The sequence below is a fragment of the Manis javanica genome, chromosome 1 (assembly GCF_040802235.1).
Source record: "Manis javanica isolate MJ-LG chromosome 1, MJ_LKY, whole genome shotgun sequence".
NCBI classification, from domain to species: domain Eukaryota; kingdom Metazoa; phylum Chordata; class Mammalia; order Pholidota; family Manidae; genus Manis; species Manis javanica.
In genome coordinates, this window is record NC_133156.1 from 125,685,386 (window position 1) to 125,704,701 (window position 19,316).

General features: G+C 39.6%; 1 protein-coding gene across 1 annotated transcript in view; it reads left to right on the forward strand.

Moving 5' to 3' along the window:
- Window positions 1-9,360: 9,360 nt before the first annotated feature.
- The window catches only part of GOLPH3 (golgi phosphoprotein 3), a 62,869-nt gene continuing 52,913 nt past the window's right edge, over window positions 9,361-19,316 (forward strand). Inside the window, exon 1 of the mRNA XM_037001772.2 lies at window positions 9,361-9,585. Within this exon, the coding sequence (XP_036857667.1) occupies window positions 9,361-9,585 (225 nt within the window). The remainder of the gene's footprint in view (window positions 9,586-19,316) is intronic.

The window sequence follows — 19,316 nt, forward strand, 5'->3', positions numbered from 1 at the left end:
TGGCAGTGGCAGTAGTCAGAAGCACAAGAAATCAAGTACAACTGAATAATCTATTTCACATGTCTGCACAACATGGGTTAACATCCTAATTGCCCAAGACAGTCACATGGCCAATTCCAAGGTCAAGACTTTGGTAAAGCCCAATGTCCAGGGCTGATTAAGCACACTACACACTACAAGGCCATTGCAAAGATGTGGGTGTATAACATGACTACAGGGTAGTAAAGAATTGTGACCTACACAGTTTAGTCTAAAATTAACATGTAAAACACTCAGAGCCATTTCTGGAATATAATAGATGTTCAATAAGTTCTTGCTGTCATCGTACCAGATTAAAAAAAGAAAGAAAAAAACATTGTTGAATGCCTCTGAAAGGTTTGCTAGTTATTTTAATAATGCTTGCTATGCTTCAGAGCAAAGGTAGATTAGGAATATAAAATGGTACAGCCACTCAGAAAAATAGTTTGGCGGTTTCTTAAGAAGCAAAACATGTATGAATGTATGACCCCCAGTAGCACTCCTGGGTATTTATCCTAGAGAAATGAAAACTATGTCCACAACAAAAACATGTACCTGGATGTTCATAGCAGCCTCATTTGCAATAAACCCACTTTGGGAACAACCCCAAAGTCCCTTAGTGAGCAAATGGGTAAACAAACTGTGGAACGACCGTACCATGGAATACAACTCAGCAATAAAAAGGAACCAACTATCAATACACTTTTGGATGGATCTCAAGGAATTATGCTGAGTGGAAAAAGGCAATCTCAAAAGGCTACCTACTGATCGGTATGAGTTCATTTATATAGCATCCTCAAATGACAAATTTATAGTGATGGAGAACAAATTAGTCGCTGGCAGGGTTAAAGATGGAGTGAGGGGAGGGGTGGGAGATGGGCATGACTATAAAAGGGTAACAGGAGAAATCTTTGTGGTAATGGAACAATTTCATGTCTTGATAGTGATGGTGGTTGCACAAATCTACACATTCAGTAAAACTGCATAGAATTACCACACTAATAAGTACATACCAAACTGTGAAATTTGAATAATGCCTGTGGGTTGTACAGATGTTCCTTTCCTGGTTTTGGTGTTATATTATAGTTACATAGGGTGTTACCAGTAGGGATACTGGGCTACGGGTACACAAGACCTCTCTGTACTATTTTGCAACTTCCTGTAACTCTACAATTCTTTCAAAAATGTTTCTTATTGGATTTTGAATCATGGTGAGAAAGGCTTCTCCTCTCTAAGGTTATAAAAGACTTTTCTTCTGGTGCTAAAAGCACCAGAATAATAGTTTCATTCTCCAGGTGTTTTGAAATTTTCATCAGATTAAAAGAGAAAGTTCCTGTACATCCAACGACCTACACAATACCTCCTCTTGGAAGTTTCACATGCTTCTCAAAAACTCAACTGAGATAAACTCATGCAAACCTGGGCAGTGCCCAGCGGTCCCTATCTCAGTAAATGGCTCTGCTGTCCACTCTTACACAAACCAGAGGTGGGGAGTCATGCTTGAAAACCTCTCTCTCTTATGCCCACCCACTCTATAGTCAATCTTCCATTGAGTCCTGTCAATTTTACTTCTTAAGTATCTCTTGAAAACATTCACTTCTCACTGTCTCCTCTTCCAGGATGGTACTTAAGTTACCATCAGGTCCTGAGGGACTACTACAAAACGAACTGGTTCCTTTTTTTTTTTAGTTTTATTTTGGTATCATTAATCTACACTTACATGAAGGACATTATGTTTACTAGGCTCCCCCCCTTCACCAAGTCCCCCCAACATACCCATTCACAGTCACTGTCCATCAACATAGTATGATGCTGTAAAATCACTACTTGTCTTCTCTGTGTTGCACAGCCCTCCCTGTGCACCCCCCACTATACATGTTAATCGTAATGCCCCCATTCTTTTTTCCTACCCTTATCCCTCCCTTCCCACCTGTCCTTCCCAGTCCCTTTCCCTTTGGTAACTGTTAGTCCATTCTAGGGTTCTGTGGTTCTGCTGCTGTTTTGTTTCTTCAGTTTTCTTTTGTTCTTATACTCCACATATGAGTGAAATCATTTGGTACTTGTCTTTCTCCACCTGGCTTATTTCACTGAGCATAATACCCTCTAGCTCCATCCATGTTGCAAATGGTAGGATCTGTTTTTTTCTTATAGCTGAGTAATATTCCATTGTGTATATGTACCACATATATGACATTTAGGTTGCTTCCATATCTTGGCTATTGTAAATAGTGCAGCGATAAACATAGGGGTACATCTGTCTTTTTCAAACTGGAGTGCTGCATTCTTGGGGTAAATTCCTAGAAGTGGAATTCGTGGGTCAAATGGTATTTCTATTTTGAGCATTTTGAGGAACCTCCATACTGCTTTCCACAATGGTTGAACTAATTTACATTCCCACCAGCAGTGTAGGAGGGTTCCCCTTTCTCCACAACCTAGCCAGCATTTGTTGTTGTTTGTCTTTTGGATGGTAGCCATCCTTACTGGTGTGAGATGATATGTCATTGTGGTTTTAATTTGCATTTCTCTGATGACAAGCAATGTGGAGCATCTTTCATGTGTATGTTGGCCATCTGAATTTCTTCTTTAGAGAACTGTCTATTCAACTCTTCTGCCCATTTTTTAATTGGATTATTTGCTTTTTGTTTGTTGAGGTGTGTGAGCTCTTTATATATTTTGGATGTCAACCCTTTATCGGATCTGTCATTTATGAATATATTCTTCCATACTGTAGGATACCTTTTTGTTCTATTGATGGTGTCCTTTGCTGTACAGAAGCTTTTCAGCTTGATATAGTCCCATTTGTTCATTTTTGCTTTTGTTTCCCTTGCCTGGGGAGATATGTTTAAGATGAGGTCACTCATGTTTATGTCTAAGAGATTTTTGCCTATGTTTTTTTCTAAGAGTTTTATGGTTTCATGACTTACATTCAAGTCTTTGATCCATTTCGAATTTACTTTTGTGTATGGGGTTAGACAGTGATCCAGTTTCATTCTCTTACATGTAGCTGTCCAGTTTTGCCAGCATGATCTGTTGAAGAGACTGTCATTTCCCCATTGTATGTCCATGGCCCCTTTATCGAATATTAGTTGACCATATATGTTTGGGTTAATGTTTGGAGTCTCTGTTCTGTTCCATTGGTCTGTGGCTCTGTTCTTGTGCCAGTACCAAATTGTCTTGATTACTGTGGCTTTGTAGTAGAGCTTGAAGTTGGGTAGTGAGATCCCCCCCCCCACTTTATTCTTTCTTCTCAGGATTGCTTTAGCTATTCGGGGTCTTTGGTGTTTCCATATGAATTTTTGAACTATTTGTTCCAGTTCATTGAAGAATGCTGTTGGTAGTTTGATAGGGATTGCATCGAATCTGTATATTGCTTTGGGCAGGATGGCCATTTTGACGATATTAATTCTCCCTAGCCAGGAACATGGGATGAGTTTTCATTTGTTAGTGACCTCTTTAATTTCTCTTAAGAGTGCCTTATAGTTTTCAGGGTATAGGTCTTTCACTTCCTTGGTTAGGTTTATTCCTAGGTATTTTATTCTTTTTGATGCTATTGTGAATGGAATTGTCTTCCTGATTTCTCTTTCTATTAGTTTATTGTTAGTGTATAGGAAAGCCACAGATTTCTGTGTGTTAATTTTGTATCCTGCAACTTTGCTGAATTTCAATATTAGCTCTAGTAGTTTCAGGGTGGAGTCTTTAGGGTTTTTTTATGTACAATATCATGTCATCTGCAAATAGTGACAGTTTAACTTCTTCTTTACGGATCTGGATTCCTTGTATTTCTTTGTTTTTGTCTAATTGCCGTGGCTAGGACCTCCAGTACTATGTTGAATAACAGTGGGGAGAATGGGCATCCCTGTCTTGTTCCTGATCACAGAGGAAAAGCTTTCAGCTTCTCGCTGCAAAACGAACTGGTTCTTGTATCCTTTGTGAACACCTCCTTGGTATATCTGGTGAGCTTTTCAGAATGCAAATCAGATGATATCAGCAACACACTCATTCCATCCTTCCCCACAAAGGGCATTTAAAAATATCTTAGATGGTTTCTCATTGTGTTTGGTTGGAAAAAGACCAAAATCTTAAAACGACCTCATGGAATTGCATGATTTGATCCTTGTCTGTCATGATTTCTTTGACAGCAATCTCTCCTTCAGCCCACTATTATGCTCTTCTGATTCTCTATTATACCATGATCTCTCCTCTCAGGAATGACCAACCCTAATTCGGTTAATTTCTGTTTGTACTTTTGTTTGTTGCTTCCTCACAGTTGCTTTCCTTGAGTTTCCAAGTTTCTCATATATTTGAGAATACATGCTTTTATAATATTGTATTCCTTCTGTATTCAAAGCATTTCCCAATTTATACACTAATTGATTTGGTTAATATTTGTGCCCTCCACTAACTAGCCTCATGAAAACTATGACTGTGTCTCTTTTGTCTTACTATGATCTCCTCAATGCTTAGCATAATGGCTGGCATACCACAAATATGTATAAAAAATACAAATATTTGTTCAGTGATGGAATTAAAAACCTGGGTTCTAGCACAGGCTTGCAACTTGCCAGATGTGTTATATTGGGCAGGTTACTTAAGTTCTCTGAACCTCAGTTTCTTCACAAGTGAAAGGAGTGTCTCAGTCTGGGATTCCCAGAAAGCAGGGCCTAACACAAAGGCTTTTGTGCTACTATTTCGTTAGGGAATGCAACTCGCAGGAACACGAGCAGAGGAAATGGGGAGTGAAGAGTGAAGGAGGGAGAGCCTTATCAAGAATGTGTCTTTGGAGGTCGCTGCAGCTGAGTGCCACTGAGACATTGTATAAAAGAGCTCAACAATCCACTCCGGGGGAGAGAAGGGGAACTTTAATTTCCCAGTTTAAAGTGCTAACTCCTGCATACTTCTAGCTTGGCCCGCAGGGACATGAGTGTGCTGCTTGCAGGCTCGGCTGCTTGAGGTGTTAGGAGTCTCTGCAGACCTGCTGCACAGCAGCACGGGATCTATAAACTCCGGTGGGAGTTAATGGAGAGCACACCTGGCATATATTCAGCAGTCATAAGTACATGGTCATTGTTATTAGGAATAAATATTTTGGTTCCCAAAATACCATATACTTCTCTCTTTCCTTCTTTTTCTATCTTTCTAGACCAGTGATTTAAAAAAAATTTAAAACAGTGGTTCAATAGTTACCCATGTTATTAAATCCTCACTGCTCTACTGCAGTTACTATCAATAAATGTAGAAAGATGTTTCAGAATCATTGGCTGTATTCTCTGTGCTGTACTTCCATCCCCATGACCACCTCATATTGTGATTACAAATGAATTACTGTGCCCTTTATACCCTTCCCTCCACCCACCCAACCCTTCCCCCTTGGTAAACACTAGTCACTTCTCAGTGTCTATGGGTCTACTGATGTTTTGATCCTTCTGTTTTGCTTTGATTTTATTATTCCACAAATAAGTGAAATCATATGGTATTTGGCTTTCTCCATCTGGCTTATTTCATTGAGCATACCCTTTAGATCTACCCATGTTGTTGCAAATGGCAGGATTTCTTTTTATAGCTGAAAAACATTCTATTGTGTATATGTACCACCTCTTCTTTATCCATTCATCTACTGATGGACACTTAGGTTGCTTCCATATCTTGGCTGTTGTAAATAGTGCTGCGATGAACCTAGGGGTGCATATGTCTTTCAATCAGGGATCTTGTTTTCTTTGGGTAAATTCCTAAGAGTGGAATTACTTGGGTCAAATGGTATTTTTGTAGTTTTAGTTTTTTGAGGAATCTCCATACTCCTTTCCACAGTGGTTGCACCAATTTATATTCCCACCAATAGTGTAGGAGGATTCCCATTTCTCCACCTCTTCAGAGTTTATTTCTTGTCTTTTGTATTCTAACTGGTGTGAGGTGATACCTCATTTTGGTTTTAATTTGCATTTCCCTGATGATTGGCAATGCAGAGCATCTTTTCATGTGCCTGTTGACCATTTGTACTTCTTTGGAGAAGTGTCTGTTCAGGTCCTCCACCCATTTTTTAATTGAGTTATTTGTTTTTTGGGTGTTGAGACGTAAGTTCTTTATATATTTTGGATGTTAACCCCTTATCAGATGAGTTTTTTACAAATATATTCCCCCATACTGTAGGTTTCCTTTTTGTTCTGCTGCTGGTGTCCTTTGCTGTTCAGAAGCTTTTTAGTTTCACATAGTCCCACTTGGTCATTTTTTATTTTGTTTCCCTTGCCTGAAGAGATGTGTCTAGGAAAAAATTGCTCATGCTTATTTATATTCAAGAGACTTTTGCCTGTGTTTTCTAAAAGTTTTATGGTTTTGTGACTTACATTCAGTAGACAAGGTGATTTTGAAGTGCACCTCATAGAAAACAAGGAAAAATGCTAAGAAAACTTGGAAAAAAAAAAGAGCAACAGATTTTTGTAAAGTCTCAATAATTTGAAGAGTGTGGTACTTGTGAATGAAGACAAACCATAAGCATTCACTTTTAAAGTGAATTTTAATCCCCAGTGTTTTTAATGAAGATTCTTATTGTACTTGCAAGGTGGTGGTGGATTTATTTATATGTTTATTTATATTTTCCATTCTGTTCTGCTCTCCCCATGACCAACTTAAATGATTGAGAGTTTTCGTGCCCCTTTATCCCTCTCACCCTCCTTACCTACCCACTTCAACCCCTCCCCCACGGTAACCACTAGTCAGTGTCTATGAGTCTACTGCTGTTCTATGAACATGTACTTGAATGGGCAAAATATGTGGCCATTCATTATAGCATTGTAATAGCAAAGGATTGGAAACAACCGAAATGTCCATCAATAGGGGACTGACTAAAAAAAGTTATGGTATGTTTATACAATGGATACGATGCAGCTGAAACAAAGCATGAGGAAGCTCTTCAGCATTCATAGAGACCTCCAAATAAATGAAAAAGAATCAGGATGCAAAATAATGTGTATAATGTGTTATTATTTGCATAAAAAGGGAAGAAAAATGTATTTTCTTATTTGCTTGACTATGGATTTAAGAAATCTCTGAGACAATATTCAAGAAAGTAATGTTATTATCCACATGTGGATGGGCCCAAGTATTTTAGTACATATTAGTGCGTAACAAATGACCCCAAACCTAGCAGGTTAAGACAACAGATATTTATTATCTCACAGTTCTTGTAGCTCAGAATTTCAGGAATGGCTTCACTGGGTGGTACTGGCTCAGAAGCTTTCATGAGGTTGCAATTAAGATGTTAACTAAAGGGTTAACAGGCTGAGGGATCTGCCTCCAAGATGGTTCCTCACATGGCTGTGGGCAAGAGGCTTCAGTTCCTTCCCAATCCCAGCTCCCCATAGGGCTGCTTGAGTGTCTTCATGATAGAGCAGCTGGGCTCCCTCCAAGTGAGTGATCAGAGAGAGAAGGTAAGAAAGAGAAGGGGGGAGAAGAGGGAGGGCAAGGGAGAAGCTGCACTTCTTTTTAGTCTAAAGAGTCACATAGTCACACCTGCCACATTCTATTCATTTGAAGAGTCACTATGGCCCACACTCAGGGGGAGGAGAATTAGTCTTCCTCTTTTGAGAGGAAGAGTATCAGAGAATTATTGAACTATTTTAAAACTACCGGGGAGGAAAGTGGGGGTACAACTGGGTGGATAGGGGCAGGGCCGGGAAGATTTTCATTGTCTACTTTTGTACTCTTTTAGCTATGTATTAGACTGTAATATCCAAATAGTTAATTACATTTCTTTTAAAAAGAATCATTTTAAGCCTCCTGAGAAAGAACTGGTAGAGAGGTGAACAGAGAAAAAAAGTTGAACAGGATGTGAATAGGAAGAATTGTTGCTGTCAATTTGACCTTTGCTCAGAATGACAGGAAAAAGGGAGGGTGTCCTTTCTGCTCACCCTGCCCCCTCCTCCGCACCCAGGAGGATACTTACTCACTTTGCATGGCTTGGGGTGCTGATCGTGAGGGGCCAGTAGTAGTTTTGGATAATGGGTTTGTGCAGGAGTAAGAACTCTGTAGCCAGAATGTTCTATGGCATGGTTTTCCGGCGGCCTTTATTATTTATTATAACTTAAGTCCTGTTACAACAATGTATGTTTTCTTATCAAAACGATTCCGTAGCCACAGCCTGTGGGCAGTTTTGATTTTAAATAGTATTTGATGGCATAGAATGCCATTTCGGGATAATGTTTTAGTTACAAGCTCACCCTTCTAAACTCTCCAAACCCTCCTCTCAGCTGTGACACCTATTCTTTAACATAACTTGCACAAAATGTTAAGCGTGCCAAAGAGGATTTAACACAATAATTGAGGAAGATTTGATGTGTACAAAGACGTGGCATGAAATCCAACCGGTTTATTGTCTTTGTAAAAAGATCGTTAAGGTCGAGTCGAGTGCATTGACGTGTGCAGTATTAACCGTACTCCGCGCCCTGGTCACTTTACAAGTCAGGAAGCGAGGAAAAAAGTTTTACAAACATCAGGATTCAATTTGTTCTACCTCTCTTTTCATACAATAATACACCTAGAAAACACTTAAAGTTCCCTTTCAAGCCACTTAAATGCACTTGCTCCTTCGGAAGGGTCAGGGAGTGTGGGCTGAGCGCGCCCTCTCCTCGTCCGATCGGCGACCGGCAACGTCCTTCCTCTGTCCCGTGGGGCCCCCGGATTCCAGGCCGGGTCTGTGCCATCCCGCCGGAGGCCAGCGCCTCGGAGGGCGGCGTCGGGCGGGAGGGGCGCAGCTGGAGGCCGAGCGGGGCCCACCTTCGCGGCGCCCCGCTTCCCGCCACTCGTATGGGGGCCTTGCCCGTCTCTGGCTCCAGCTCCGGTTCCTCGCGGCGAGAAGAGGGAGGCGGACGGTGGAGACACATCGCGGGAGGGGGACTGCAGGCCGGGCGGCGAAGGGACGCCAGGAGAGCGCGAGCGCCAGCGGAGACCCCAGGGCCGGGGAGGGAGTCATTAGCGGAGGGTCCCCGTGCGTGGGGTCCCGCCCGCCGCTTCCGGCGCTCTCCGTTTCCGCCCCGCGCCAGCTGTGCCACATCCTCCGGTGACGTCAGCGGGCGCCGCCATATTGGAAGGCCGCCGCCGCTGCCACCTCCTCCGCCTCCGCCTCCGCCTCCGCCTTGAGCCCGGGCTGCCTCGGGGAAGGAGCCCCTCTTCCGCCCCGCCGACGCCCGGCCCTCCCGCTTCGCTCCGACCCGTCTCCTCATGATTGCCCCCGGTCCCGCTGCAGACGGACGTCGCCCCAGTGCCCGAATTTAACACGGAAGCCCGGGTCGGGGGCCGCAGCGGGAGGAGGAGGGAGACCCGGTAGGTCCCGCGTTCTTCTCGGCTGGAGCCATGACCTCGCTGACCCAGCGCAGCTCGGGCCTGGTGCAGCGGCGCACCGAGGCCTCTCGCAACGCCGCCGACAAGGAGCGGGCGGGAGGCGGCGGTGGCGGCAGCGGCGAGGACGACGCGCAGAGCCGCCGCGACGAGCAGGACGACGACGACAAGGGCGACTCCAAGGAAACGCGGCTGACCCTGATGGAGGAGGTGCTCCTACTGGGCCTCAAGGACCGAGAGGTGCGGGTGCGGCGGGCGGGCGGGGGCGGCCTCCGGCTCCGCGCGTCTGCCCTCCGAGCGCCCCGCTGGCCGGGTGTTTGCAGAGATTGCTTGGGTTTTCCTTCCGCCGTTCATTTGGCTTCTCAGCGGTCTGTATTTGTTCCCTATTTCCGCGTGTTAACCTGGTGGAGATTCCAGGTTACAGTAAGTTCCCACCTGGTGACTGCGCGTTAGAGTGAATCACCGGAACCACCAGCGCCCCGAGCTGTACGGGCCTTGCTCGTTTAAGGGCCGGGGAGGGCACACGATCCGCTTTCTGGGAGATTTTTAGAAAAACTTAAGGTGTGCTGTTGGGAATTTAGAAAAATTTTGGTGAGACGGTAACGGAGGCAAAAGTCTTAGTAAAAAAGTTAAAAGTTCCAACAAAATTCTGACACCTCCTGGAAAATGACTTTATAGGTAAACTTGCTTTGGGCGAGAGAATTTTTAGTGTGGCGTTTACTTATCAGTTGACTATTATCCAGAGAGTCTTGATACCTTAAGGAAGGACTTTTACGTGGGGTGCTTGACATGCTAGGTTTTATACCGATGAAGGGCCCTGAAGCCTTCAGTAGGTTTAAGATGATACTTGTGTTCTAATTTTGAAAGATAATTTTAACGCAGTATCTTGTGAAAATTTTCACACACACAAGTTGAAAAACTAATGCTGCAGTGGACACATGTATACTTAACTCCTAGGTCTGTCATTAGCATTTTGTTATATTTGCTTTCTCACATACCCACCTATCTACAAAACATTATTTTTGGAGACTTTCAGATAGTCAGATGAATGAATATTCTGTAACTCATGTATGGTGAGATGGTTCCAGAAACTTGTATCATTTCAGCGTGGAAACTACAGACAGCACATTTTGAATCAGATACAAAAATATGTAAGTTTTTGTTCTGATTTTTAGAGTTTTCCCAGCTAACGAAGGACCAGCTAACAAAGTTGGGCAAAAAAATTTAATCCTTATGAAAGAACTTGGTCTTTTTTCATCAAAACGTATCAAATACAGGTGAATTTTATATGGACTGTGGACTCCTGATATTTAACATCTAAAGTTGACCTTGATAGAAATGTCTCGACCATTTACAGTGTGGAGGTTTCCCATTTGCTCAGGTTTTACTAATGATCATTTGAAAAAGGTGATCCCTTTGGCTGTGAAAGGGGCCCAGTGTCTGTTTATTAATTCCTGAGTTCTGAAAGCAGGGTGTAGGTAAAATTTCTTTTTGTTCTTTGGAAAAGAAACTACGATCTTCCTCGACTTACCATGATGACGTTATATCCTGATAGACCCATTGTAATTTGAAAATAATCTTAAATCGGCAATGCATTTAATAACACCTAGCCTACTGAACATCATAGTATATAGCCTTGCCTTCCTTCAGCGTGCTCAGAACACCTACATTAGCCAGAGTTGGAAAAATCATCTTAACAGAAAGCCTATTTTATAATGAAGTGTTTAGTATCTTATGTCATTTATAGAATACCACAAGTGAGAGGCAGAAGAGTTGTAGGTGCATTGTTGTTTATCCTTATGATCAGGATTGCTGCCTAACATTACAAGAAAGTATAGTACAGAAAAGAACAAAATTCAAAATTTGAAGTACCACTTCTACCGAACACGTATGGCTTTTGCACCATCATAAGGCAGAAAAGTCATACGTTGAACCATTGTTAAGTTGGGCACTGTCTGTAGATTACTAGTGTCCAGAATGTGATTTTAGAAAGTATTTGACTTGGCTATTAGGCTTCAGAATTTACAATCTTGGTAATAAGCATTTTTTTTTAAGTTTTTATCTTTCCTTTTGGAATGAAAGTAACATTATAGAAAATACAAAAAAAAATTGAAAAGTCACTTGTATTACTGCTTGAACATGGTTTTGAGATTTCTCTGTGTGGATGTAAGTATGTAAAACTAAAAAAAAAAAAAAAAAATACCAAAACCAAAACTACTAGATTTCTGAGTCATTCTAATCAAGAAATTATGATGAGAAAGTACCTTTTTGTTTTTTCAAGTCGTTACTCTAAATGTTTAGACTAGTGAATAATTAACATGCTCTTTTTCTGTGAGTGGTTTTTGTGCTGGATAACCTAAAGAATTTATTTGTTGAAGCTTAATGATACTTAGAAAATGTAACAGTTTAAAGTTCTTTGGTGTCAGGTAATTGATACCATATGTTTTTGTTTGTGTCAGGTATCACTATGCTTTGTTATGGCCAACGTCCAGACACTAGGTAATTCTGGGCATTTCTGGCTGCTTTCAACAATCACTGAAATTCCCCCACCCCACACCTTTAGAGGCAAGTTCAGGCAGTGAAGTGGAGATAGGTGGGTTGGGATTTTGAATTGCTTTAGATTGAGGTTTTAGGCATTAACCTATGTAATTTTTCCTGTCTTCATGTTTTTACATGCTAGTAACCAGCCCTCTCAACTCATCCATCCCTGTGTTTTCTCCTTGGGAGATTCCAGCCCCCATCTGAAGTCTTCAACTTATATCACTCTCTTTAGGGAGCAGGAATTATTCTCTTACTTAGAGCCTAGACATTTTATGCTTGTTAATATTAGATTTTAACTTACTAACTTTGATATTCATAAGTTCCAGACTTTAGCCATAATATATAGCTTAATAAGTGCATTGCTTTAGCTTTGTATTTTAACTTAGCTCTGTAATATCTGGGTACTTTTAAGACACTTAAAAGATAAATTTTAAGGTTAAGCAGGTCATTAATGATGGACATATGTGCGTGAGCTAGCCTTGTTTGAAATCAAAACGAAAAAACTTTAATTGTGAAATGGTGAAATTAGTTTTACTTTGCTTTTTTATTTGAAAACCTGGGACTTATGGCTTTTAAAAATATTTTTTAAGAAATTGGTGAAAATGTTTGATTTCTTGAACTGGGCAGTGGTTACCTGAATTGTAAAAATTGATCAAGCTGTCCACTGAGATTTGTGAGTTTTACCATATGTATCTATCTCAGTATAAGAAAATTAAACATTTTTTTGTTGAATAATAAACATACAGAAAGGTGTGCATATCTTAAGAGATGAATTTTACAAACCTGTTTTACCAGTACCTGGATAAAGAAACAGAAGATCAACTCTCAAGAAGCCCCACTTGATTTCCTTTCAGTTACTGCCTAGTTCCTGAAGGGTCACCACTAGCTTGACTTTAGAATTCAACAGAGAATAATTTTGCCCATTTTCGTTGTTTAATTTGTCTTGCTTTTTGTTGACCCTTGTTAGTGAGATTCATCCAAGTTGTGTTACCATCTTACTTTTAACACATTTATTTTGATTTACATTCTGAGTCTAGTGTTCTCCCCTACTCCCCTTTACTGAACAGAGAGAAGGCTCAGCTTGCCAATAAGCAGGTGGCCTGGCTTCAGATTACCTAATAGGGGTGACTCTAAAATCATTGTGAGAGGTGTTTTTATTTTGTTTTTTTTCTTTTTCAAATACGTAACTCAGATTTTTACTGAATATTTTTCTTTCTGGTTTTTTATTAAAGCACAGATGCCTGGGTCTGGGTGGAGCATCAGGTACATAGGTATTGAAGTAAATCTTTAGAGGTCACAGCAAGTATGGCAGGTAGGTTTAAACTTGAATTCAACTTCCAGATAATGAGCAAGATTTCCGTAATTTCCTGTGTTTGAGGAGAAGGAGCAGCAAATAACTCAGGTATTTTCTTTTTCCCAACTACTTGATTTTTCCATAGATGCTCCAACAGAGCAATTTCAGAATGCCTCTCTGAGAATTACCTTAAATAACTTGTGTCGTATTCTTTTAAATATCTTCAATGGTATTAAATCTTAGTTGTTTAAGGTTGACAGCCAGGTATAATTTAGAGTGTTCTGTGGAATGGCAGAAGTAGAAAGAGGTGTTGCAATCCTGGTCTGAGATGTAGCTTTTGGTTTACATAATATTTAAGCTCTCTGAGCCTCAGAGTTCTCTAAAATAGAAAAATAGTCTCCTTCATAGTTGTTCTGACTGGACTGTTGCATACATTTGTTTTCTGTACTCTATGCCCTTTTACTTGGTTTTGTCTTGCTTTTAGGATGTTTCCCATTGTGCGTAACCCAAGGATGACCTTTTGAAGCATTTTCCCCTTTTGTCGTGCAGTCTGACCTAGACTTGTCCAGCCATGTGATTTTCCCCAGGGCTTTGGATTTTAAGAGCTGAACAGACCATGGGGTTTTTTGGGGACCTACTGCAGTAGTGTCAGTGTGTGGATCAAATTGTTCTCTGACATGGTTCGTTGAACTTTTTTCTCCCTAGGCCCATTGGTGCTGTCTTTTCCATCACAGTTTTCCAGGCATCTTTCAATTTTGTAAGCTTCAAGAGCCTTCCAGTAAAGCCTGTTATTTTTTTTTTGATTTATAAAAAAATTAAGGTATCATTGATACACAATCTTATGAAGGTTTCACATGAACATTGTGGTTTCCATGTATGTTATAAAGACCCCGCCCCTCACCCCATTGCAGTCACTGTCCATCAGTGTAGTAAGATACCATAGAGTCATTACTTGTCTTCTCTGTGCTGTACTGCCTTCCCTGTGGCCTACCTATATTTGTGCTAATAATAATGCCCCTTAATCCCCTTCTCCCTCTCTCCCCATCCACCCTCCCCAACCCCTCCTCTAACCCCTTCCCTTCGGTAACTGCTAGTCCCTTCTTTATTTATTCATGTATTTATTTAGGTATCATTAATCTACAATTACATGAGTAACATTATGTTTACTAGAATCCCCCCATCATTATATCCCCCCCACATACCCCATTTTAGTCACTGTCCATCAGCATAGTAAGATGCTATAGAATCACTACTTGTCTTCTCTGTGTTGTACAGCCCTCCCCAACATACACATTATGTCTGCTAATCGTAGTGTCTTCTTTTTACCCCTTATCCCTCCCTCCCCACCCATCCTCCCCAGTCCCTTTCCCTTTGGTAACTGTTAGTCCCTTCTTATAGTCTGTGAGTCTGCTGCTGGTTGTTAGAATTAAGTCCTTTTTTAAGATACCCAGAGTCAGTTACTAATGTTTCTAATGTTTGTAGACAAAAACCTGAATGCAGTAATTGAGCTCTGTTTCTTGGAAAAAAAGTAGGTGTTTGAGCTAGATAATACACTTTACTCTTAGGGTAAAGTAGTTAATTTTAATTAAGATGATGGAATTGACTTTTGTGTTCCTTTTAAACTGGTGTCAAAGACTGATCCCAAAGATAGTTCCATATTTGGAGTAAGTTTCCCAGGGTCACTAATTTGATGAAATACAGTACTTAATAGACTTATGACTTTAAGAAAATTCTCCTTTCTATATATGCAGTGAGTGACATATTCTATCTCTGCATATCAAGTCTGTTAAATTCATTCAACAGATTCAGAATTTCAAGTTAAGATTTTAGTAATTTAAAGTCTGATAAAGGCTTCTGAGTTCTGGAATTTCATGATATTTTTACTAATACAAATGACACTACCTTCATATTTTTGAAAAATTTGAATCTTCATTAATTTTATCAGGTGTAGTCTGACATATACAGTAGCTCAAAAATTAGTTTTTGAAGTTTGTTGAACCATTTGTACCTCTTAAACAAGATTTTATACTGTTGAAATCACTTTTCAGTTCTTTGGGGTTCATTCATAATTGGGCCAAAATATTCACTGATTATTTTGGAAGACATAAACTACTACAGTGTCAGCTTATATGTAAGTCTCAAAAGATCCCGTACGCATCCCTGTCCTGTTACACTTTTGGACCAACATTCCTTTGTGCTCAAATTTTCCCTACTTTATCAGCATATTTTTCTGTATTAGTAAGAGTAAATGGTTGCTGTAGTCCTTGTTCAGGGGATTTTATTTTCATGAGAGTCTCCTTCTGAAGCAGCACAAGGAGATTGTGCTTGTCTCCGTGTTTTCTTGCATTAAGTAAGTGTAATGAGAGGTGCTAAAGATGGGAGCCAGGCCTTCATTTGGAAATTGATGTTTGTGGCTTTAGGTTTCTCTGAGCAGAGGTTGAAAGACTGCAGCCTATTTCAGTAATATTGTACAGTATTATGTAATACAGTAAATACTGAGGTTTGAATTTAGGTATTACAGGTATATATAGAAAAACAGGCTGTCGTATTAGTTATTTGGTAAACCTCTGATCTGCAGGAATACAGTTAATATTAAAGTAAATTATATTACCAGAAAGAAGGCTTCTAGGATATATGTTTTTAAGCTTAAAAGCATATTTTAAGTCAAAAAAACTTATTTAAAACTTAATATATTATATTTTTTACATATTCCTTTAATGGAGAGGTTATTATTGACATTAACAGATGGAATTTAGAAACTCTGAACACTGTGCAGTTGTGTGTGTGTTTTATGTGTGTATTTTCCTGGAGATTTTAAGAGGACATAGCTTTCATCAGATACTCAAAGCATTTAGTGAGCCAGAAGGTTAAAAATTATTGAATGGGAACTGTTTCAGTTAATAACAAATTTTTGGTTTTGCTTTTAGTTTTGTTTTATATTTCTCTTGAAAATTGACTAGAAAATTCCATGTTTCAGGGTTGCAGTTAGTTGGTTTTTGAATTGGAGATTTGAGGTATGAAGCTGACATTTTTGTAGCCTGGTCGTCTTGGTAGTGACCTTGACAAGCTGTGTAACTGCCACATATAGAATTCTAGCAATTTCCACGCATTCATCAAATATTTAGTGAGCCAGGCTCTTGACTACGTTAACAGACAGAAGGAGGATCTTTATCATCAAGCCCATTTCATTTTAGTTTGGTGGGTTAAAACTCTTACAGTAAATTACAAAACTAAATTGTGTTGCTGTTCTAGATTTTTTTGATAGTAAGTATCTCTGGCAAGTAGCTACCCACTCAGTAAACATATATTAAGTAAATTGTGTTTTCAGTGAAGGCAGTGTCATCACTAAGGGAGTGAAATTTAGTTCTGGGGGCAGTGGTGAAAAGTGCTTCTTTTTATGAGTAAAGCATAGGTACACATACACTAACTATGTAAACAGGTAGTGTATTCGTTTTATTGGAATTTCATGGAGGAAGTGGATGGTTAGGGAAAAAAGTCTCTAAAGGCTTCTTTAGGAGCAATAATTAAAGGTTCAGAAAACCTGAAATGAAGTCAGTATTGAAAATACTAAGTTTGTGCTTGACTGAGGTTTAGAAATCATTTTTTCTGATAGGGATTTTTATTGTAATAGAATTTGGCTTGTAGTTCAGTAATAGGAACAATTTTAGCATATCGAAATACAGGAAGTTGTGAGTTGAATTTTAAGGTAAAAGTTATTCTTGTTGGTCGATAATGTGTAGGGGACTTTTATGTTCCCTCTTTTATTCTCTCGGATGGACTGAAAATTGAAGGACTGCATGTAAATTGCTAATGGTTCTATTTTACTTCGGTTTTCATTTTCTAGCTCCAGTTTTTAAATTCAGCTGTTACACAGTTTCATACTATGTTAACACATATGCTAAGTTTTTGAGTCTAATTTTGAATTCCAGTTGGTTCACTGAATTGAGCTTGACATTTAATTTTGTATCTCTATGCTATTACATAAAGTGGAAACAGAGCTTCATTTCCATATATTCTGTTCAACCTAACTGTTGAATACCCCCTATGCACCAGATTCTTTCCATAGGTGGTAGGCTTACAGAGAAATATTTCTTACCCTCAGGGAGCATCCAGTCTAGATAGAAGACATATGTGCAAATGATTTCAGTAAAATAAATTACTGACTTTAATGGAAGTGCATGTTGAGTGCAGTAGGGACATAGAGGGAATGAGTGCCTTGGATCAGGAGCCAAAAGACTGCCCTATTCTTGACTCCCAGCCTTGTCGTTGACTAGTTAGAAGAAATAGGATAAATAATTTGAGTTCTGAGACTCTGAGTTTCCCTCTAGGCAAAATAGGCCTACATTTGTAACCTCTAACTTGTAGAGATCTATGAATTGGAACATGTGTAATTGCTTTGAAAACTGCAAGGTGCTGAACAAATGTAAAAGGGATAATTATTTAGCCTAGAGCAGTGAATTGAAATTTATAGTGTCCTTAGTGAGTAGTATTTCTGTTGCTTTTTATTATTTCTTGACCCTCTTGTACTTAATCTGCTGGGCTTAGTGAACATTCCATTCAAATACAATTCCTTATCTATGTATTTGTGCTGAATCTCCAACCTTTTCCAACCTTTTTTTGGTAATTCCTGGCCAGCCTTGGTTGGGAAATCTGGAAATCTGAATTGGCACTTGGGTTATCCTTAGGCCAAGTCCAAAGTCTTCCTTGTATAGTTCTTCCAGAGATCAGAAGCCTCCAAACCTCCAAATGTTAAACGACTCTCATGACAAACAAATAAATATCATATTTAAAGTGCCTAATATAGTGGGTGCACAGTAATTGTTAAATAATATGAAACTATTGCTTTGAGCCTCCAAATCAGAAAGCTTTGAAAGGTCCTTGACTTCTAACCCCTGTGATCACCATTTCTTCCCACCTTTTGATGTTTCCACCTCCCTTTTGATGCCCCCCTCCCTCTTTAGTGGAAAGTTGGTCCTTAACTGAGTTCAAGGCATCATCTCTGAAGGTGGTGAGGTTGGGTCCTCTGGAGAAGGCGTTGCCCCATACCTTTTTTCTTTTTATTTTCTTTTATTGAAGTTTTCCTATTTCTTTCCTACATTTTAATTTCTTTTTCTTTTCTCCTTCACTGTATATCCTTTGGCTACCAAGACCCCTTCTCTGAGGAGGTTGAGACTGAGGAAAGAAAAATAATTTTCAAGATTTCACCAAATTACAAAGTTGTACTTTGTGCAAAGCTTTTTGTTAAATGGGTCTAGGAATAAAAAAAAAACTAAAGAAATCTTACTCTTCACAAGTTTATAGTATGAAAGTCGGGGGACAAGACAGCATCAAGTAGCACTATCCTAAGTGCCCCTTGGGTAGTGGAGACAGCATATTTTCAGTTCAGAGGAAGTAGTGGATTAGACTCATGCTGTCTGGGAGAATGTCAGAAGCAGGGCGGAGTTGAGCTGGACATTGCATTATTTACAGAAGGATGTGCCTTCCATTCCAGGGAGTTGGGGAGCCAGGGCTTGAACCAGAATCTCCAAGGGGATTCTGTTTACAAAGTAGTTGAAGCCGACTAGAAATTGATTTTGGGATTAAGTCGCAAATAATCTTTTAGGTGGCCTCTGAAATTTTAAAATAGAATTAGAAAACTTTTTTTAAATATGTTACTGATTTTTCACACAATATTAGGTGTTTTTAGAAATCCTATTTATAATTTTTGAACATACAATCCATCTATTCTTCCATCTGTTATCTATATCTCACTTGTTCTCAAATATTTGAAGATCTTTTATGATCTGGGCAGGGCTAGAAACATAAAAATGGTTCCCTTTCGGTCTCCATATCCTTAATTGTGACTAACAGAATTAGAAGAGTAAAGGAAAGCTGTAAGTTTTTAAATTTGTAACCTTTTTATTGTGGTAAAGCATACACATAACACAAAATTTACTGTTTCAGTCTTTTTAAAGTATACAAGTGGCATTAAGCATGTTGAAATTTGTTTGTGAATGTTGAAGCCACCATCACTATCTCAAGAACTTTTTCAGTATTCTATGGTGAAACTCTACCCATTAAACAATGATTTCCCATTTCCCCTTTGCCTTGCCTCTGGTAACCATGTCAGATGGCCCCAAACTTAAAATGGTTTGAC